The sequence below is a fragment of the Canis lupus genome, chromosome 16 (assembly GCF_011100685.1).
Source record: "Canis lupus familiaris isolate Mischka breed German Shepherd chromosome 16, alternate assembly UU_Cfam_GSD_1.0, whole genome shotgun sequence".
NCBI lineage: Eukaryota > Metazoa > Chordata > Mammalia > Carnivora > Canidae > Canis > Canis lupus.
Window position 1 is genome coordinate 28085499 of NC_049237.1, and position 22826 is coordinate 28108324.

Sequence of the window (22826 nt, forward strand, 5' to 3'; positions counted from 1 at the left end):
CTTCTCCCTCTGCCTCTCTCTCTCCGTGTCTCTCATGAATAAATAAATAAAAAAAATATATAAAAAAATGTGATTTTATTTAAATTCATTTTTACATTCTAAGGGATGTAAGTGACTTAAGGGATAATGAAGGCTATTTTGAGTAAATTATGTTATTAAAAGAGCTATTATACATTAAAGAGTTTTTTAGGACAAAAAAAAGTTATAAAGTCAAAAGACAACTGACAAACTGGGAGAAAATATTCACAACACATACCACAAACAAGAGGCCAATATTCCAGTATATAAAGGGACAGATAATTCAAAACGACTTTTTTTTTTTAAAGATTTTATTAATTTATTCATGAGAGATACAGAGAGAGAGGCAGAGACATTTGGCAGAGGGAGAAGCAGGCTCCTTGTGGGGAGCCCAGTGCGGAACTCAGTCCCAGGACCTCAGAATCACAACCTGAGCCAAAGGCAGACAGATGCTCAACCACTAAACCACCCCAGGTGCCCCCATAATGACTCTTAAACATGAAAAAGTGTTCAAACTCAAACACAAAACAGCTCTAAGGTATCATTTCTCACCAATGAGACTGCCCAGTTAAAATATAGGACAATTGCACATTCTGTTTGTGAGGCTATGGGGAAAATAAACACTCTACACTGCTGGTGGGAATGCAAATTGGCACAACTTTCCTATGGGCAATTTGGCAATGCTAACAAAACTACATATATATCTGCTTATCTTTTCCTCCAGCAAATTCTACTTCTAGAATTCTACCCTGAAAGTATACCAACAACAATACAAAACACACATGGTCATGGTTATTCAGTATCTTTTTGTAATTGCAGAATACTAGACACAAAGTGCCCAAAGAGTGGTTGAATAAGCTATATATCTCCAAATAGAGTATTAAGAAGCTAAAAAAATAGGAAAAAACGAAGATGATCTCTTTGAAGTGCTGCGGAGTAAATGCATGAAGGAAAATGCAAAAGAGTATCTGTAGTGTGCTGCCCTTCATGTATGAAAAAAGGAGATAAAAGGAAGTACACATATCTGTTTATTTGTGCAGAAGAAACATAGCAAGGATAAATTAGAAAACTAACAAGATTGGTTACCTATAAAGGGTAAGTGAGGGGAGAAAAGAATGAGAATGGGGTGGCAGGGATGACGAGTGAGTGATACTTTGAGTTAACCTTTTTATACAACTTTAACTCCTGGAACCACAGTCATGTTTCACATACCCTTCACCGACTCTCCTGAATAACACACACACACACACACACACACACACACACACACACACTTTTCTCTCTCTCTGTCTCTCTCCCCCGCCAGCCCCCCAGGAGGTGGGAGAACCTAAAAAATATAGCATACAGACACTAACAAATAAACCTAACTATTATAAATGAGACATACAATCACCCTGAATGAGGTAGGGAGAAAGAGAACGAAGCTAAGTTAACAGTAACCTGATGGAATACTGCAAGATTAAAAGACAAAGAGCTGGACAGAACTACTGTAAGCTAGCTATTGAGTGTTTCTCACAGAGGTTAGCAATTCTGAAACTACGTTATGTGCATATTACAAATAAACAATAAAGGACTACACTGTAGACAAATTAGCCAGGTTTCTCACTGTTGGAGAAAGAAATGACAAATAAGGAAAGGCGGAGGGCTGGAACTACCCTGTCATGTTTCACTGGAATCCAAGCTATCAGTGCAAATGCAGTATAGCCCTGTATATATACGTGTTAGCTGATATACATACAACTCCTATTTCTGTCCATTGAAAGAGTCTAGAAGCGACATCTGGGGAGCATAACACTTAAGTCTTTATTTCTAAATCTCATTCTCCAATCAAAGGAACCAGGGCTCTTCAGAGAAGTAGCTGATACTTGGCCTGGGATGTAGAAATTACTAGATAAGCCAGAAATATTTTGTGATGCCAGAAAGTAAAGAAGTACTTAAAAAGAAAAAAAAAGATGAGGCTTATCAAAAACAATAATGGAACTAAGTTCATTATGGGGGCACTAGAGTGGCTCAGTTGGTTGAGTGTCTGCCTTTGGCTCAGGTTGTGATCCCAGGGTCCTGGGATGAAGTTCCACATCAGGCTCCCTACGAGGAACCTGCTTCTCCCTCTGCTTATGTCTTGCCTCTCAGTGTCTCTCATGAATGAATAAATAACATCTTTAAAAAAAACTCACAAAAACCCCTCCCCATGGCCAAAACAAGAATAATTTGAGCAACTAGAGTTCACACTGATATAATCAATTAAATAATAAGTGGAGACAGGAAGAAAGACATCAAAAACCATCAGGCAAACATTACATTAATAACTGCTGCAGGGGCGCCCGAGTGGCTCAGTCAGCTGGGCATCTGCCTCTGGTTCGGGTCATGATCTCTGGGTCCTGGGATTGAGCCCTGTGGGCTCCCTGCTCAGGAGGAAGTCTGCTTCTCCCTCTCCCTCTGCCCCTCCCCCTGCTCATGTTCTCTCTCCCAAATAAATAGAATCTTAAAAAAAATGTTGCAGAGAAGATCCACTGAAGGGTAAAATTGAGCAAAACTTTATAAACAGGATATCTGCAAAGCCTTAAAGCATCTTTCCTCAAGGTATTTATTAACTACAAAGGGAAAGACAAAGAAAGCCACAGAAACCACCTTAACCAGATGACCAAGTCAACATGATCAATAATTAGACATATCCACATCATGATCACCATGAGATGATGCAATGAGGACTCATTTCTGTGGTATTCTTCCAAAGTATGCATAACCTTGGTCTAATCATGAGGTAAAGTTAGACACTTACTGAGCAATATTCGACAGAATCCCTGATTAATATGATCATGAAAGATATACAAGGACTGAGAAACTGTTAAAGGCTTCAAGAGACTATGGAGAAATAATGAAATGCAATGTAAGATCCTCAAGAATAGGCATTAGTAAAAAAAAAAAAAAAAAAAAAAAAAGGAATAGGCATTAGTGAGGAAACTGGTGAAATGTACATGAAATCTTGTTTCGTTAATTGCATATTCCAATGTTAACTTCCTGCTTTTGATAACTGGATTATCAATCGTGTAAGATGATAAATAAATAAAAAATCTTACAAAAAAAAAAAAGGGCACCTGGGTGGCTTAGTGGTTGAGCACCTGTCTTTGGCTCAGGTCATGATCCTGGGATCCTGGGATCAAGTCCTGCATTGGGCGTCCCACAGGGAGCCTGCTTCTCCCTCTGCCTATGTTACTGCCTTTTGTGTCTCTCATAATAAAAAAAAAATAAAAAATCTTCTAAAAAAAAGTTCGTGTAAGATGTTACCATTAGAAGCTTGGGGAGGGATATATTAAAACTATTTTTATAACTTTATTCTAAGTTTAAAATTAGTTCAAAATAGGAGTGCCTGGCTGGCTCAGTTGGCAGAGCATGCAACTTCTGATCTTAGGGTTGTAAGTTTGAGCCCCACGCTGGGTATGGAGATTACTTAAAAATAAAATTAGTTCAAAATAGGAAGTTTTAAAAACACACACACACACACGTATGCATTTATATAAATGGCTAGAGTTTATAGGAAGAGACAAACAAGGAGATTCTTTTTTTTTTTTTAAAGGAAGGAGATTCTTTCTTGCATGTTCTAGCTGAGTCCAGCTAGAACTACAGGTGGGGGTAATAGACTGACATTTTTCTCTCATTCTAGACTGAACAAAGCTGAGGACAGTTTTCAAAGTACCATCTGCATCCAACATGAACATTAATACCTTACATACCTCGATCGTGTAGGGCTAATAAAACCCGTTCATACAAGCACGCTCTGTAGAGGTCTCCAGGAATAGGCTTTCCCGCCCAGCAGTCAAGTTCAAGCTTCTCAGGGTCAGGGGCATGGGGATCGGGCTCAGCTAGAATATACCGATAGCCGTCTTTGTTAAACGGGTGTTCCAAGGGGTAGCCATGAGGGGGAAGGCGCTGAGCAGAAAACAAAGGGTCACTGCAGAAAGGAAAAAATAAAATCAAGAAACTAAAACTCCCTCTAGCTCAAATGCCTTCAAATCTGTAAGAAGGACATCTGATTTGTTAGATTTCAAGAGGAACACATGCAAGGTCACAAATGTTTTCCATTGCTCAAATAGATGATCCTGCCCTCTGCAGGCAAACCAGGAAAAGATTTGCTTTTAAATTTAATGAAGTGGTTTTGGTCAAATTACTCTCTAGTCTGTAGGAATATCTTTGAAACAGAGCCAGTACTTCATAAGGGAGAGAAAGGGAGAAGGAAACAATGACAATTTCCTTTAGTATATTAATTACTATTAACTAATGACATGAAACTCAGAGATATGAGCACTTACTACCTTGCCAACCTAAATAAGACCAGGATTTATTGTACAAAGCAAAGGGAAGAGGCACAGCAAAGATGAAGTAAAAGAGCTCAAGTTCAATATTGGGTCTGCTCTCCCTCTCCCCAACCTACCCTTTCTCGAGATGTCCTACAGAACTTAACTCCACAGGATGCTGCCCCAGGGCTGATTTTAACAAATCTGTAAATCAGGATTCCTAGCCTGGGATTATTTTACCCCTCAAAGTGCTCAAGATTTGAGAAAAATGGACAGGCTTTTTAATCTCAGACACCTGAGCTAGTGAAGAGTACAGTTCTTTTCCCTCTGATGGACTGTGCCAGCACCAAAGAATGGTGTAACAGTGGGAGCGGGTGTTCTGCCCACCTCCGGGCCTTCTTGGTGGTCCCTGTGGTCCCTCCATCCTGCTGCTTGCGCTTAGCTCCTCTTCCTTTTCCACTGCTTCCTGCTGCAATTCCCCCTTTGAAGAGAAGGCAGATCACTTTCAATGAGTTGTGACAGAAGCTTCCCAGGATATGGAAATTCCATGGAGACTAACACTCCCGACGTGCATTTGTGTAACACCACACACAGGAGGATTTCCTTCCTGAAAGCATAGTGGGTTTCACCTTGGTTCTGAAAGAGTCTGCTGAGCTTCTCACAGCTCAGAACACTGGGCTCTGGTGGTAAGCTCAAAGGAACGTAGCACTGATAACACCGGTATTACATTTTCAACCTTCCTTTCTTAATAAACTATAACTACAAGTACACTTTCTGAGGATGTGACACAAATGCATTTTCATTCATCCAGATTCCAAATACCCACATCTAAAAACAATTGCAAGAGTAATATTTTTTTCCCACCCAAATCAATACAAACATTCACAAAGAATATCCTCAGTATAAGGAGATGTTCACTCGTTTGAACTGTGCATGATATATTCCATAAACGTAATAAAGGCACAATATCTGCTAAAGCACTTAACTAGAATATCCAACAAGACAAAGGTACATAAAACATAGAAAACAGAAACGGAAATACTAAAAAGGTGTTTCTCTCCAGTGCTACTAGGTATCCACTCCAGTTGCGCATGACACAAGTAGAAAGGCTTTAAATTTAGCAGGCAACTTTTACAATTACTGTGCCAATGTATAAAATTCAAGTTAGATTAACCTAGCTTGTGGAATTAAGAGCAAATATCAGTAGACAATTTACATATGTCATACAAAAAATAATTTAGCTACATACTCAGGCCACAAGGACTCCTACCTAGTGATTTCTGAAATAGGTACTTTGAAATCCTTGTCCAGTTCTGTCTTTCCTCTCAGTTTGTTTTTCCATCTGCCAGAAAATGTCCCTGAACTGCAGGAAAACACCTTTATGGAAACAACTACATAGAGTACTGTATCTTAATTTGGGGCAAGCTTGGAAATTATCAGCAGTTCTGCTGCAATGAAAAAGATCAAGACATTGAGAGCAAGTCATATTCTGCACATACAGGACCAGATTCACACAGAACTTCCTTTTATGAACATATCAGGTATTATTCCTATTTTTCATAACAAGGTTTAATGTTAAACTGTTGCAACATCCATTATCTCTAGTTTGAGTTACCTTAAAAAACTATTAATTTTTAACTGTTACTTGTATTTTGATTAATTTAAGAGAGAAGTTTTATATCTACCTGAAATAAAACTACTAAGGGGACTGCTGGCCATGTTAGGCAGAATATGACAATGTATAAGCTTTTAATTACTAACATTCAACTGGAACTATGGTTTCATATCAAGTGCTATTGCCACCATTTTCACGATGCTTTAAAATTTCAACTTAGTTTTAGCTTCTACCACAACTCAGCAAAAAGCATTTTCCAAACCACATAATACTTAAGTCTGAGAGGCTGAAAGAAGACAGAGGAGGAATTCACCTCCAAAAGAGGCTCCACCTGTAAGAACAGAAGTGGCACCATGTATTTGTCAGATTTTAAACAATTAAAAGGGGAAAAATGGTGTAAAAAGATAAACAATATGCTTAGCTATTTCCAACCCATCTTAGAATATTAGTAACAGTGGAAATGATTACAGATTTAAGATGCTATTGCTCCAAAGGACAAGTTAATGACACCATGTGTTAGCTGAATAGCTAGCTACCTCCCAGCTACCCCAACTTTCATTAGATTACCATTAATCCTGAAGGCCATTCCTGTCATTAGGTGGATTACTGATAGAAAAGCATCTATAGTGAGTGATCAGTACAGAAATGCTGTCATGGGAATAAACTAAAGTTTCAGGGCAAGAAAAATGAGAAGATGGGCAAAGGAGTTCTGTTAAATAGAAGCTGAATTAGGAGTAAGAGCAGACAGCAACTGAATCTACATTAGATGTTAGTGATGAGGATACAGACATACAGATAGGGAGTCTAAAATAAACACAGTAAATCTAACCTTAAACCTGTATGTTGTCTTATGCTAAATCTGTTTCACTTAAGACCAAACTATGGTGTAAAGGGACAAAAAGATCTCCACTACCATCTAATCTTTAGCTAGCTTCCAAAAACTGAGTTCGGGACTGTAAAGCCTCTGTAAATATCCAGTTAAGAGTCAACCCAAAGGATGCCCAATGCTAGGCATATTTGGATTCAACAGCTTACAAGTATTTCATCAAGGAGACATTTAAACACTTACCATTTAGATTCCCACTTGTAGACACAGCACTGCTTTGCTTTTGGTTGTCATAAGCAGGACCAATGTTACTAAGATCCTAGAGGGAAAAACATATTCAATTATAAAGGCTATATAATCAAACCACTGTGGCAATGCTCAAAAAACCAGGAAATTCTAATAGAATGTGAATCAAAACTGACAACACTAAGAATGTGAATCAAAACTGACAAACCTGAAATTTGCAGGGTCCCAAACCTGGATGCTTCAGAGATCAACAAGTAACGAGTGTGAAGTGGGCCAAATGTAAGGATCACAGTGGTTAAGAATGTATTGGGGGTGGAATGGTGGAGGGGGGCAGTGGCAAACAGCAGTGCCTAAGCCTCATTTTCTCAGTTCCCTGTGGGAATTCAGGCCCATTGTAATCAGATCTTTTAGAAAAAAAAGACAGAAATCTGAATTTCTAAAATTGGCACATTAACAAATGCTGGACTCATCTACTCTAAGAAAACTGACTGATTTATGAGCCTGTTTTGCAGAAGCTGACTGATCAAGGATAAGGCTAGCTAAGACTGGAGCAAACAGGGAATTCCTCCAAATGCACAGAAAGGACAAAGAGCAAACAAAAGTAACCTCTAGGAGGACATACCCCCAGGTGCCCTCTACCTCATCATCCTGCGCTGCTATTTTTGGAGCAAATGACCCATAAACAGGCTTGATTCCTGAATGCACATGCCCAGAAAGGAGGACACCTCCTTTTGTCCCTATATCAGTTAGCATATTCCATTCAACCTACACACCACTCCCTGACATCCTGACTCCTTATGGTTAAATACACCCAACCCCTATCCTTCGAGAAAGCAGATCTGAGAAATTTTCTCCCATCTCCTTGCTTGAAACCCTGCAATAAAACCTCTTTTCTCTGCTACAAAACTGGTGTCAGGTTTTGGCTTACTGTACATCATCGGGCAATGGACCTGTATACAGTAACATTTCCGTGTGAAACCCTGAATTTTCGGGACGCCTGGGTGGCTCAGTGGTTGAACACCTGCCTTTGGCCCAGGGTGTGATCCTGGAGTCCCGGAATTGAGTCCCACATTGGGCTCCCTGCATGGAGCCTGCTTCTCTCTCTGCCTATGTCTCTGCCTCTCTCTGTGTGTCTCTCATGAATAATAAAAAAAAAAGAAAGAAACCTTGAATTTTCAATGCTGACTGATCAAACATTTTTTTTTAATAAAGATTTTATTTATTTATTCATGAGAGACAGAGAGAGGGAGAGAGAGAGAGAGGCAGAGACACAGGCAGAGGGAGAAGCAGGCTCCATGTAAGGAGCCCGACATGGGACTCGATCCCGGGACTCCAGGATCACACGCTGGGCGGAAGGTAGGCGCCAAACCGCTGAGCCACCCAGGGATCCCTGATCAAACATTTTAAGGCACAGCTGAAAGATGTGGCTTTCTGCCACACCAAATGTGACCTCTGCCATTGTACAGAGTGGAAATTTTCTTTTTCTTCATTATGCTAGATACACAACACAAATTCTTTTTTTTTTTAAGATTTTATTTATTTATTCATAGAGATGTAGAGAGAGAGAGGCAGAGGCAGAGACACAGGCAGAAGGAGAAGCTCCATGCAGAGAGCCCGATGTGGGACCCGATCCAGGGTCTCCAGATCACGCCCTGGGCTGCAGGTGGCGCTAAACCGCTGCGCCACAGGGGCTGCCCCACAACACAAATTCTAATTCACGACAAATTTTTCTTGCTAATATAAAAGTTTTTAAGAGTAAACTTTGAGACGGAAAGAAAATAAGAAGTAACTCAGCACAGCTTATTTGTGATACAAGTGAGGAAAGTTAAAAAAGATAAAAAGGATATGCATAAAGCCATAACATTAAGGGGAAGAGCCAGAACTAAAATGCTAGTCTCCTGGTTTAAGGCAAGGGCTCCCTCTTCCCACATATAGCAGAAACCCTCCCTTGGAGCCCACAATGTGAGAGGCCTCTAGTGGCAGTGGCAAACAGTAAAATGTTAATAAAGCCGAAATCTCAGTCTCCAAATCAAGAGGAGTACACAGTACCTGATCCAAAAGTCCAAATTTGGGGTAATCTTCTTCTGGGTCCTTACTCCCGGGATCAGGATGTTCCTTTACTAAGAATACATCTCTTTCTTTACTCTAAAAGGAAGCAGTATTTTAGCATTATTGGAGATTTTATACTTCAAAGTGGTGCTGAATGGATGATCAACCAGCAACTCCAATTCCTAAGTGTAATCTCCCAAAATGATACTACTGCTTTCCCCTCTGATTAGAAAATTAACACAAGACCATCCAAAAATTCAAACAGAGAAACTTGAAAAAATGAGAGCCAAAGTCCTTCAGAATCCTCACCTATCCCTCCACCTCACAGAGATAAGCACTGTTAACAGCTTGCTGTTGGCTTCTCCCCAGGTGCTCTCTTTAATTCTAAGGACAATAATGTTTAAAACAGTGTTATTTGTTTTTGTTTTTAAAGCAAAGGAAAAATAGTCTGCAATGTCAATATAAAATTATACTTGCAAAAGTACAGTAGAAAAGGTTTCAGTGTCGTGTATAAAACAACCAGGGTGATATTCACTTTAGACACAACTTTGTGACTGTGTGAAACCTATTAAAATTTACAATTAGCGATACCTCACTCTCCAAGAATTAGAACTAAGTTTTCTCATTTTCTTAGTCATCACATTATTTCAGTGAGACTTAAACAAATTTAATTCTTACAAAGAACACTGACATCCAAAATGTCGAGTCTAATCATTTTAGTCTACTCACCATTGTTTTAACAATGTTATTTGGCCAAGTCATTTTCCCAGGTCTCTGTCTGGTCGTCATGCACTCCCAGTATTTATCAATAAATGGTATGATATCCTAATTTTTAAAACAAAATATATTAAGATTTCTACAGTTGCTTTCAGTTATACTCACAAAAAAGGAAAGAAAACTGCAGCATTTTCAAAGACCTTGTCAGAACTGAGAGAAAAATCCACATTTAGTCTTTTCATGATTAAACAAACACACAATTGCATGCAAACAACATATAGATTGTGAGGAATTTCAAATAAGTATATACATATCTTAGCTACATAGGGCTTACAATCTAGTTGGGAGGGAAAGATCTTCCTCTACCCCATTCTCTTAGGTGCCATTTGGACAACTCCCAAATCATTCTCTCCTGAGTTCTTGTTTCTGCTTCTGACATCTCTATATGGATACCCCCCAGGCACCTCAAACTTCTTATAAGAAAGCTATAAACTTTGGAGGGTGCCTGGGGAGCTCAGTTGGTTAAGCGTAGGATTCTTGGTTTTGGTTCAGGTCATGATCTGAGTCATGAGATGGAGCCCCAAGTCCAGCTCCCGTGCATGGAGCCTGCTTAAGATTCTCTCTCTCCCTCCTCCTCTGCACTTTGCCCCCACCCTCTAAAAAAAGAAAGAAAGAGAAAACTAAACTTTGTATCCTACTTCACAAATCTGCTCTGCTGATTTTTATTCTTGTTCTTAATGCTCAGAATCACCTATTACCTAGAATCACAAGCTAGAAACCATGGGTCATCTTTGATTCTTCTCTTGTGTACAACTTTTACATCTAAACTAACACCAAATTAATTCTTAAGACTTCAGAAATTCTCACCAATTTAGCCTCCTTTCTATCCCCACTGCTTTGATTGTAGTCCTCACCAGTTCTTGCTGGCGTGACTAAAATAATATCTGAGCTTGATCTGACATTGGCCTTCCCCCATTCTCACCATTCTTCCAAAGTCCACCAGAGTCAGAGTCAACCACTAATACCTTCTACCAATTAGTTCCATGAAAACCAAATTTTTACCAAAAGGAACCAGGGTTGGGGCACCTGGCTGGCTCAGTTGGTGGAGCATGTGGCTCTTGATCTCGGGATTGTAAATTCGAGCCCCATGTTGGGTGTAAAGATTACTTAAAAATAGTATCTTTAAAATAAATAAATAAACAATAAAATAAAAGGAACCAAGGTTGAACCAGGGAAAGTAGAAAGGAAGTCTGGAATATTCTGCTGTTACAGAAAGAAGAGTTCAAAAACTGATAGAGACATATCAAAAAGTGTAAGGAGTCAGCAGTCTGACACTGGTCAAATCCAAGCACCAGAATCAGAAATCCAATAATGGACTATAAATCTGGGGCACCTGGGTAGCTCAGTCGGTTAAGTGTCCATCTTCAGGTCATGGTCCCAGGGTCCTGGGATTGAGCCCCAGGTTGTTGGCTCCCTGCTCAGTGGGGAGTTTGTGTCTTCCTCTGCCCCTCTCCCACCCCATCTGAAATAAGTAAAATCTTAAAAAAAAAAAAAAAAAAAACACAAATCCGCAGTCATACTTAAAAAGAAAAAAAAAAGGATGGACAGAAAGGAAAATTCTTCTTTACAGAAGAATTGCAAGCAATAAATATATTCTTTTTCACAGCGACCATTCTATTAACTGATTCAGGCTAGGATAATCAGTGGTTGCTAAAATCACTGCTCGAAAGGGTTCAAACAATACATTCACACAATCCCAAGGCATCACCACACAGATTGCTTAATAATTACAAAGAGAAAAGGTCCCTTTACAATGGAGAAATCTGGCAGAGACCTACCTCCTCTTTACCAAAGTAATCAAATTTAGAACCACTAATGATAAAACAAACCAATATTTTATGTCTCTTGATGTGACACAAGGAAAAATGTACACTATGTACATAATATTCTTGCCAAAAATGTTTAACCTGAGAGGATCAGTCGGTTAAGCATTTGACTCTTGATTTTGGCTCAGGTCATGATTTCAGGGTTGTGAGATCGAGCCCTGTATCAAGTTCCGTACTGGGCGTGGAGCCTGTTTGAGATTCTCTCTCTCCCTCTCCCTTTCTTTGTTCCTCTGCCCCACTTCCCTCTCTAAAAAAAAAAAAAAAAAGTTTAACCTGAATTCACTCATGAGAAAACAATCAGATATAAATGCAAATTGAGGAACATCATGCCAAACAATTAAGATCCTCAAAATTTTTGTCACAGCAGACTTGGGTGCCTGGTTGGCTCAGTTGGAGGAGCATGAGACACTTAATCTCGGGGTTGTGAGATGGAGCCCCACAGTGGGATTAGATATTACTTAAATAAACTTTGCAAATAAATAAATAAATGTATGTCATAGCAGACTGAAAAAACAAAGTAAAATAAATTCAGGAACTATTTTAAAGACAAAAAAGACATTATAGGGATGCCTAGCTGGCTCAATGAGTAGAGCATGTGATTCTTGATCTCAGGGTTATGAGTTCTAGCCCTATGTTGGGTGTGGAGCCTACTTTAAAAGAGAGAGAGAGAGAGAAAAGGAGAGAAAGAGAGAGACATTACAACTAAATGTAATGTGTGATCCTTGCCCGGATCCTGGATGGAGGAAAAAGCTATGAAAGATATTAAGACAATAATAACAGTAAGAAAATATAACTATATATTTTATATAAAAAATAAAAACTTTATATAAGTAGACAATAATATTACATTAACACTAAATTTTCTGAGTATGATCACTGTATTATCATTATGAGAGAATACCGGATATAATGTTCAATTTAGTCTCACGTAGCTTAGAGAAAAATATAGACAGGATGATAAAGTAAATGCAATAAAATATTAACAACTGGTAAATCTAGGTGAAGAATAAACAGATGTTCACTGTACTACCTGAATTTTTCTATACATTTGAAAAATTCAAAATAATTTGGGAGGAAAAAATAAGAAAAAAAAAAAAAAAACAAATCTAATCACAACACATCTTTAATGCAGGAATTAAAAGAAGGTGAGCAGGCTGTCTATAGGACTAGATCCTAATTTCTATTCAGTAGAAAATCCCTGATCCCAACTACACTGGTCTCACCAGACACCCTATACAAGTGTCTTTCAAACTGTAGATCGCATCAATTAGTAAGTTATAAAATCAATTTTGCAGATCAAATCTAGCCCTGCCTAGAACAGGAAATAACAGAGTACAGAGGGAAAAGATCAGAGGATAAGCACTGTTTGGTGAAATTTTTGTTTTTTGTTTTTTTTTTTTTAAGATTTTTTATTTATTTATTCATAGAGACAGAGAGAGAGAGGCAGAGACACAGGCAGAGGGAGAAGCAGGCATCATACAGAGGGAGACCCTGATGTGGGACTCGATCCAGGGTCTCCAGGATCACGCCCTGGGCTGCAGGCGGCACTAAACCGCTGCGCCACCGGGGCTGCCCTTTTGTTTCAGTTTTAAATGAAAAGTAGGAAGGTATAAAAGTATACTAGGTACAATGTAAACTCCACATTCTAAAATTTATTTAATTTTATTTTGTTACCATGAATCACAGTATAGGAAAGACTCATGGATGGGTTAATCATCTAATTTTGACTCCTGACTTTCATTGTGTGGTGCTGCAGTTTAATAATAGGATAACTCATTTAAATAAACTCATCCTCTTCCTTCTGACAAAATCTGTAATAACAATCTATACAAATAGCTAAACTGAGCTGAGAAGGTTCCCCTCAAGATCTGATTATTACTTGCAGGATAGACAGTTGTTACTTCTATAATGCCAACCAAAACTATTTAACAATTCACCCAACTAATAACTAAGCCAAATGACATAATTTGCACATACTAAGAAGTTAGTAAATCACATGAAATAAGTAACATGTAACTACTGAATCTACAGTCGTATATTCACAAAAATTGGGGGGAAAGTACTTATTGTTAAAAAGTATATTTAGAAGTTCCACCTAATTCTTTGGCATAACTGTGCAATTACATTAATTTCTTCTCTACCTTATCTTTGGAGAACATGGTTTTCGGATGTTCATCCTGTGTTCGGGACTGCCATGTTAGGTTGGCCAGAGCACTAAGGCACATTTCCTTCAAATCTATCAAAAACAAAATGGAAGAAAAAGTTATCTATAGTATTATCTATTACCAAAAGAATATTAACCTAGGTGGTCCACAAATTAGCAATTACAGCAGCTAAAAATAGAGTCATCATTAATCTGAAATGGACAACAGCCATTACTCAGAGCTAAACCTGAACTTCTACCAGCTACCAGGCAGGGGTTTCTGATTCTGCTACGTCCAAATCCCTTTTGTTTTGCAGCTAACCAGAGAACAATTTTGCAGCACTCCATAGTTTGTTCTTACTTGCTTGCTTCCGGAGGAAATAGGTATTCCCACTATGATGGCACACATTGCAGTGAAAACTATAGTTGGTCATGAAAGGTAGACAGGATCTGCAGAACAGCCAGATTAAACAGATTAGCACATTTCTTTATGAGAAGTAAATCAACAGAATCAACAAGAATCCCTTTCTCACAATGAAATTAAGGGAATAATATAAATATATTAATATACAATTACAACTTAAAAAGGTCATCAAAACCAAAATAAGGCTTGTATTTTTACAAATAGATGGATTTTTGTGTTACAAAAATTTAATAAGACATTATCTACCATAGTGGATAATTCATCACCAGGAAGGTTCTCACTGGGATCTTGTCCAAGCTAGTTTGTTATAGTATTTGAGCACCTAAAAAGATTATCCTAGGCCAGTTGTGGAAGACAAAGCAGGCTCTTTAAATACCTTTATATATAAATATTTGTATGTAAATGATATGTAAATATAAACAGCTATATAAATGTATATAAATTTTATTTAAATACTTAAATATTTATTTAAAGTGCTAGTAACACTGTTGGAAAGGGCAGAGAGAAACTATGACAAGATTAATTAAAAATGTAAATAATTGTGGTGCCTGGGTGGCTCAGAAGATTGGGCATTTGACTCTTGATTTTGGCTCAGGTTGTGATGGCAGGGTTGGGAGACCGAGCCCTGCATTGGACTCTGTGCAGAGCGTGGAGTTGGCTTGAGATTCTCTCTCTCTCTCTGTCTCCCTCTGTTCCTCCCCCTGCTCTCTCTCTAAAATAAATAAAATCTTTTTTAAAAATGTAATTATTCAAGAAAACAACACATAGTCACAAAATATTACTTATCTCATTATCAAAGGAATCCTACAGATGGTAATTAGTCTATTAGAGTTTTAAGCATCCAAGTAGTAACTTCAGATTTAAGAGAAAAGATTTCTGGAGGACATAAGTTATGAACTGGATTTGGGAAGATGATTTGGTTTTCATTTCTCTAGGTGTGAACTATGTATAGAGATGAGAAAGGGCCAACTAGGGGGCAGAGAGGCAAACTGCTGTTAAATAAATTTGTCTCAGAGAGGGGATTTGTCAGGGATATGGTTAAAAAAAAGAAAAGTAAAAAGTAAGGCTTGATAGGTAGGAAGTGCAAGGAACCAGGTATAGTTGGATATTTTCTGTGGGTAATAGGAATTCCTTGAAGGCGAAGTGACATGGTTAAAATTCCAAGTTGCATGACAGGATGGGTCTGAAGAAAGAGATTACAAAAAGCAAATGTATGTAAGATGCTTTTTTGGAAGCTCCAACAGAAGGTAAAGAAGGCCTCACTTAGGGTGAAATTAATAAAAACAGAAAGACAAGCCCCTACATAAGAAGAGAAAAAAGTTGGTAAAGCTTGGTGACTAATGGAGGGGTACAGGAGGTGAAAATTCTACCTACTAAGGGTGCTTATATCACGAAGATGAAACCTCCTAAGAGGGAAGTTTGGGGCAAGAGAAGACTTGTCTGTTTAAAGGCAGACAGAAAGATGCCAGAGAAAGGGAGAGATTTAAAAAAATGATGGATACTGAGGATATAACTGAGGAAACCAATGCATTAGAGAAAGAGGTGTGGTAGGGACTGCACCCAATGACTGGAAAAGTAGAGTACAGGGAGACCTTAGTCTTAAAAAGGAGAAAAGTAGGGCAGCCCAGGTAGCTCAGTTTAGTGCTGCCTTCAGCCCAGGGCCTGATCCTGGAGACCCAGGATTGAGTCCTGCATCGGGCTCCCTGCATGGAGTCTGCTTCTCCCTCTGCCTGTATCTCTGCCTCTCTCTCTGTCTCTCATAAATAAATAATAAAAAAAAAAAAAAAAAGGAGAAGGGTAACAGAAAAATAGGAGACTGGTTTAAGTTGTAAGAGAAGAAATCAAAATAAAAGCAGGATAATCTTGGATTCAGCTGAAACTTGCTTGAGATATCCTCAAAGAGCAGCTTCCTGAGTGTGTGTCTACTGTCACCATTCAAGAAATAAACATTTCTGTGAATGTTTAGATTGAGTTCACTTGCCTTTACATTGCTCTCAAACCCTTTCTGTTCAACAGCCACTGTGACAAAATCATCTCAGAAAGTAAAGCCTCAGGGTGCCTGGGTGGTTCAGTTGAGAATCTGCCGTTGGCTTAGGGTTGTGACCCAGGGGTCCTGGGATCGAGTCCCACATTGGGGTCCCCACAAGGACCCTGCTTCTCCCTTTGCCTATGTCTCTGCCCCTCTCGGTTTCATGAATCAATAAATAAAGTTGAAGAAAGAAAAGAAAGAAAAGAAAGAAAAGAAAGAAAAGAAAGAAAAGAAAGAAAAGAAAGAAAAGAAAGAAAGAAAGAAAGAAAGAAAGAAAGAAATAGGGATGCCTGGGTGGCTCTGCAGTTGAGGGTCTGCCTTTGGCTCAGGGTGTGACCCAGGGGTCCTAAGATCAGAGTCCCACATCGGGCTCCCTGCATGGAGTCTGCTTCTCCTCCCTCTGCCTCTCTTTGTGTCTCTTGTGGATAAATAAATAAAATCTTTTTTTTTTTAATAAATAAAATCTTAATAAAAAAAGATAAAGCGAAGCCTCAAACTACAGATATGTAGATAGTTGTTATTTAATTGAAATATAACATGTTTACAGCAGCCTTTTTCCTACCCTGCTGGCTCACTTCCTCCATCTCAGCTGTGAAGGGTAATCTGTCCCACCTAGGTGGGCTTTAGGTGTAACTTCTCAAATTCAGGTACAAACTGGTTTTTACCAAAACTCCAAACTGTGCTTTGATTCTTCCCTAGATCTCCCTAAATTATCCCTCTGGTAAATTTCCTTTCCTAGGCTCTACTTATCCAAATAAACTCTCCTTGGCCAAAGCGGCCCAATTTTAGGTCTTGTCTGTCTAGGTGACCAGCTTTGCTTATCTTGTATATTCTCCCTACAGAGCCTTCTAACAAGATCAATTCTTTCTTCCAGATCCTTCAGTATTTTTTTTTTTAACATTCTATCTTAAGGTCATCAATCACATGTGAATTAGAACATTAGCATTTCTCAGTGGTTGGGTGTCTGCCTTTGGCTCAGATCATTATCCGGGGTCCTGGAAATAAGTCACATTGGGCTCCCTGCCCGGAGCCTGCTTCTCCCTCTGCCTATGTCTCTGCCTCTCTGTCTCTCATGAATAAATAAAATCTTAAAAAACAAAAAAAAGAACATTAGCATTTCTAAAACCCATTATAACTTTTTAACTAGAAAGCATACAATAAACTATAAAGGAAGATATTTCTTCACAAATCCACCCAATGAGGAAGAATTTCATAATAGTCTTATTTTGAGACAATCTAAATTTACTTGCATAATATGGACCATAAGGAACACCACGGAGAGCTAGCAGAATTATTTCCATAGACAGTGGATCAACATCAAGCACTTGCTAGCTGTTTACTGAATCCCTACAATAAAGCAACAGCCTTTTATTCTCAATCATAAAATGATTTTAATTCATTAGAAGAGGTAAAAGATTGGAAATATGTTGAGGAGTAAACACAGGATACTTAAAGGGAGTGAGTTAAAGGAAAGAAAAAATGGCTCAAGCATGAATAGGCACAGGTCATCTCAGATTTTTGACAACAGGCTTTGTCTGTCATACGCACCAACCCTTTCCCCCAAATCCATTAACACTAAAACAACATTTAAATGATACTGTCCCATATTTGTTTATATACTGCTTCACAACTGCACAGCTTTGTCTCCCAACCAAGTAAGCTCAAAGCAAGGATAATACTTAACGTTGCACCTATTTGGTCTGGGCCCTCAATAGGTAGGAAACAAGCCCAGGTTATTAAAACAATTCCTGATTCAAATCCTACTATTCACTGAACAGGGGTTAGAAGACATAGGAAATATGCTTTTATGTTTGCCTACAAACTATCATTCAGCTGTTGAACATGTTGACATTTTTTTCATAAAGCGATTCTCAGAGGCCACAAAAAATACTCACGAGGTATCTATGCCAAAGGTGTCTGCTGTGAACCATTTCGTACATATCCCACATTGCAGCTCTACCTCTCCCAACTGCCGGCCATTCTCTTCATCCACCGAGCCAGCCTGAGTATCCATCACCTCTGAAGTATCCCCAGCACCTTCCTGTGTCCACAGAGCAATTAGAAAATCAAGGTAGTTGACCCAACTGTATTTCTGAGTCACTTAAAAACTTAAAAAACAAAACCTATTTCGCCTTGCATACATCCAAAAAGAAGTACTTACTAGTGTATCTTTTCCATTAGAGGATTCGGTCTCCAAACCACCACCTACATCAACTGAATTTGCATCCCTACAAGATAATGAAAGCACTCAAGTAAGAATTTTCAAGAGAAACAAACCTCAAAGTGCCTATTTCCAAAGATAACGATCAAAGTACAGCTGAACTTCACGCTCCTACAGCTTTTTCCAACTAAGCCTGTTCTCAGCCTGGATGCCCAGGGTTAGGAAGAATATGGCCTAGACAGACGCAGCCCCATAGGGCACAGGGAAGCCTAATCTGCCCTTACCAACAAATCTACACTGGATGGAATTGGTCCTCGGGGAGGTTCGCAGAGATGCAGCTCTCCCACTCTGCTTACAGAGGAACCGTTACTTCTTCCAGTCCGGCAATCCAAAGTGGTTTCTTCTCTGGGATATCTGAGGGGTTCCTGCTCTAACAGTAAGCTACGAGCCCCGTGCTAGGGTGCCAGAGCAGGGGAGAGAACAAGAACCTGGACTCTCACAGAGAAAGATGTGAGAAGGGGCGTAGTTTCAGACACAGTTCAGAGGGGAGGGCCAAGGGGACGGGCCAAGCGGCGGGCGGGACTACACTCCTCGAGGGGGCAGGGCGAGCCGTTAGCTGCAAGACCTAGGTTCGGAGGGGGCGGGCAAGAGGGTTCCCGGGAGCCGCGGAATTCTAAGAGGGGTGGGCCTCCCTCCCTCCATCCTCCTCGGGCCACAGGACGTCTCACCCGCTTTCTGCCTCTCCAGAACTAGGTTCCGCAGTTGGAGCAACAGATGCCCCCTCTCCAGCCGGGGCAGTTGCCACTGCTACCACCGGTTTTATCTCCCCTTCTTCCGCCGTTGTTGCATTTGCGGCCGCTGCTGGGCCGGGTCCTGCATCTACTCCGGGTCCGGGTCCGGTTCCCGCCGCCGCCATCACTGCCGCCTCCCAGGGTTCTCGCGAGAATCCTATCTCGGTCTCGCGTGAGTTGCCGACTGGCTTTGTAATCTTCAAACAGTAAAGGTTCTTGGTGGGTCCACCGCTTGCCTGAGGAATAGGCGCTCCCGGACCACTTTAAGGGCGGGCGGGCGGGCCGAGGTGGGCGGGGTTTCGGGGTGTGGCCTGCTACGGACCCAGCAGGGTGAAGGCGTCGGAAGCAAGAATACTAGTTGACTTTATTCTAGGACTTTCTTGGCCAGATACTGTACCTTTTCGTGGCCAGCGCTGGAAGTCACCGCGCAGATGAGGCGCCTTGAGAGCTCGAGGTGCCCAAGGACTGCGAAGGTTGTGGTGTGCACTCCAAACGTTCCTCCCCGTGAAATGTGGAAATGTCTTCTACAAACACCGACCAGGACTCGCTGCCCCGCCGCAGAAGCTGTTCGCCGCCCTGCCCTCGAGGTCTGCCACCTTGTGCACGCCTAGCCTCGACCGTGTGAATCTAGAGCCCCAGCTGCACGGGCGCGGACCGGAGAGGGGATGTGGAGGGAGCATCCAGACGGAAGAGGTGCGCGGCAGTGCGTGTTGGGGAAGCTGAAGCCCGAGTTAGGAAGTCAGATGCTAGAGGACGCAGCGGTTGAAAGAAGATTGGCCTTGGAGAAGGGAACAGGTGTCCAGCAACGGTAAGAACCCCAGGAATGGGGCGCCTGGGTGGCTCAGTGGTTGAGCGTCTCCTTTTGGGGGTCCTGGGATGGACTCCTGCATCGGGCTCCCTGCGAGGAGCCTGCTTCTCCCTCTGCCTATGTCTCTGCTTCTGTCTCTGTGTCTTTCATGAATCAATAAATATTTTAAAAAAGAAAGGAACTTGAATCAATGGCAGTATTGATAGGTGAAATCACTGGAGTAGTCTCTCATGAATAAATAAAGTCTTTAAAAAAAAAACAGTACTTTCACAGACTCAAAGTATGCCCCCAAAAATATTTATTTATTTTTTAGAAAAGATTTTATTTATTTATTCATGAGAGACAGAGAGAGAGAGAGAGAGGCAGAGACACAGGCAGAGGGAGAGACAGGCTCCATGCGGGAAGCCTGATGCAGGACTGGATCCCAGGACCCCGGGATCATGACCTGAGCCCAATGCAGATGCTCAACCACTGAGTCACCCAGGTGCCCCTCCCCCCAAATATTTATTACCTATAGTGGTGGTTTTAATACAGGGCCAAAAAACTTTGGTACTGCTTCCTCTAGGAGATAGAGCTTGAATCCCTCCTCTTGAGTGTGTGGGCTGGACTTACTTGCTAACGAACAGTAGAATGTGGAAAAGGAAAATAGTAATTTTTACCATGGAGAAACTGGCAGGCACGACCTTAACCAGTGCTCAAGTTTAACACCATCAGTAATAAATCAGATTAATTTCATTTGCTCCTTGATATGATGCAGTGTGAAGGACGGACTTCATCTCTGGGATTCTTCCCCAAAATCCCTAACTCTGGTCTAATCAAGAGAAAACAGCCAAATCGAAATTGAGACATTCTAGAAAATACCTGATCAGTATGCTTCAAAACTGTCAACATCATGAAAGAGAAGGAAAGACTGAGAAACTCTGGAGGAGACAAGGAGATGACTACTAAATGCAGTATAGTATCCTGGATGAGGTTCTGAAAGAGAAAAGGGACATTAGTGGAAAACTGGTGAAATCAATAATGTCTGTGGTTAATAATATTACAGCAATGTTAATTTTTTAAAAAGGTTTTATTTATTTATTCACGAGAGACACAGAGAGAGGCAGAGACACAGGCAGAGGGAGAAGCAGGCTCCTCACAGGGAGCCCAATGCGGTACTTGATCCCCAGACTCCAGGATCATGCCCTGAGCCAAAGACAGATGCTCAACCACTGAGCCACCCAGGCGTCCCACAGTGATGTTGATTTTTTTTATTTCTGATCAATGTACTATGCTTTAAGATGTTAACATTAGGGGAAGCTGGATCAAGGCTATATGAAGGAACTCTTTGAACTATCTTTGTGATTCTTGTGTAAATCTAAAAGTAATTGAAGATATAAATTTAAAAAACTGATGTTAGGTCACAATGTGATTTGGCATAGAACTTTGAAGGAGTTCAAAGAATTGAACAGATTCAATAAATCTGTAGCAGATTCAATAAATCCTAGATGGGAATCTGCTTGTTTATGTAAACAAAGATTGTCAGCTCTTGCATATATAAAAAATTGAAAAATAGAATAGTATTGATGCTAAACTGTCTTATTCTAGCAGTGGTGATACTCATCTATGGATGTAAATCAAAGAAATAAATAATCAGTCTCATTAAGAGTTTTATCTCCAGGGATCCCTGGGTGGCTGAGCAGTTTAGCACTGCCTTTGGCCCAGGACCTGATCCTGGAGACCTGGGATCGAGTCCCACATCAGGCTCCCTGCATGGAGCCTGCTTCTCCTTCTGCCTGTGTCTCTGCCTCTCTCTGTGTCTCTCGTGAATAAATAAAATCTTTAAAAAAAACTTATATCGCCAATAAAATTTTAATTTATGTTTATCAAAACTTGTACACTTATTTGATTAATTGAATTTTATGCAATCAAGGAGAAAGATTTTGACAGTAGAGCCTTAAGGTTACAGGAAGTTTTTAAAATTGTAATTTCAACTTTCATATATATATTTTTTAAGACTTTATTTTATTTTTTTAAAGATTTGAGAGAGAGAGAACAGGGGGAGGGGAGAGGGAAAGGGAAAAGGAGAGAAGCAGACTCCCACTGAGCCAGAGCTGATGCAGGGGCTGGATTTCATGACCCTGAGCTGAAATCAAGAGTCTGGAGGCTTAACCAACTGAGCCATCCAGGTACCCCTTAAAATACTTTATTTTTAAGTAATCTCCACACTCAACATGGGGCTCAAATTCACAACCGCAAGACCAAGAGTTGTATGCTCTACCAACTGAGCCAGCTAGGTGCCCCATTAACTTTTTTTTTTTTTTTTTAAGAATTTACTTATTTATTCATGAGACACACAGAGAGAGGCAGAGACTGAGGCAGAGGGAGAATCAGGCTCCCTGTGGGGAACGTGATGCGGGACTGGATCCCAGGACCCCAGGATCCTGCCCTGAGCCAAAGGCAGATGCTCAGCCATGGAGCCACCCAGGTGCCCCACCTCATCAATTTTTATATTTATTTCAGAGAAGTATTATAGACTTTCTAGTATAAAAATAAATGTTTGCACAAATGTATTATCTGTGTATTGCGTATCTATATGTGTATTGTGTTTTATGAGGGAAGAAGAACAATTCTGACTTTTTTTTTTTTAAGATTTTATTTATTTATTCACAAGAGACACACAGAGAGAGGCAGAGACACAGGCAGAGGGAGAAGCAGGCTCCATGCAGGGAGCCCAACGTGGGACTCAATCCTGGGTCTCCAGGATCACGCCACCGGGGCTGCCCACAATTCTGACTTTATTTTATTTTTTTTTAATTTTTATTTTTAATTGTTTTAAATT

At 40.2% G+C, this 22826-nt stretch overlaps 1 protein-coding gene across 8 annotated transcripts in view; it reads right to left on the reverse strand.

The window, feature by feature from the left end:
- ASH2L (ASH2 like, histone lysine methyltransferase complex subunit) overlaps positions 1-19358 on the reverse strand; it is a 32255-nt gene extending 12897 nt beyond the window's left edge. The window contains exons 1-11 of one of the 8 annotated variants that reach the window (XM_038560084.1): positions 19135-19358; positions 18407-18473; positions 18141-18292; positions 14154-14242; positions 13791-13885; positions 9776-9871; positions 9047-9142; positions 6995-7070; positions 6239-6256; positions 4698-4791; positions 3750-3967 (exon numbers count right to left, since the gene is read on the reverse strand). In XM_038560084.1, the coding sequence (XP_038416012.1) occupies positions 3750-3967; positions 4698-4791; positions 6239-6256; positions 6995-7070; positions 9047-9142; positions 9776-9871; positions 13791-13885; positions 14154-14242; positions 18141-18292; positions 18407-18473; positions 19135-19322 (1189 nt within the window). In that variant the 5' untranslated portion in view covers positions 19323-19358. Of the gene's footprint in view, positions 1-3749; positions 3968-4697; positions 4792-6238; positions 6257-6994; positions 7071-9046; positions 9143-9775; positions 9872-13790; positions 13886-14153; positions 14243-18140; positions 18293-18406; positions 18474-18690; positions 19038-19134 lie in introns of those variants that run through there. The other 7 variants (XM_038560085.1, XM_038560089.1, XM_038560091.1 and 4 more) reach the window with 7 other exon arrangements.
- Between the last annotated feature and the right edge of the window lie 3468 nt (positions 19359-22826).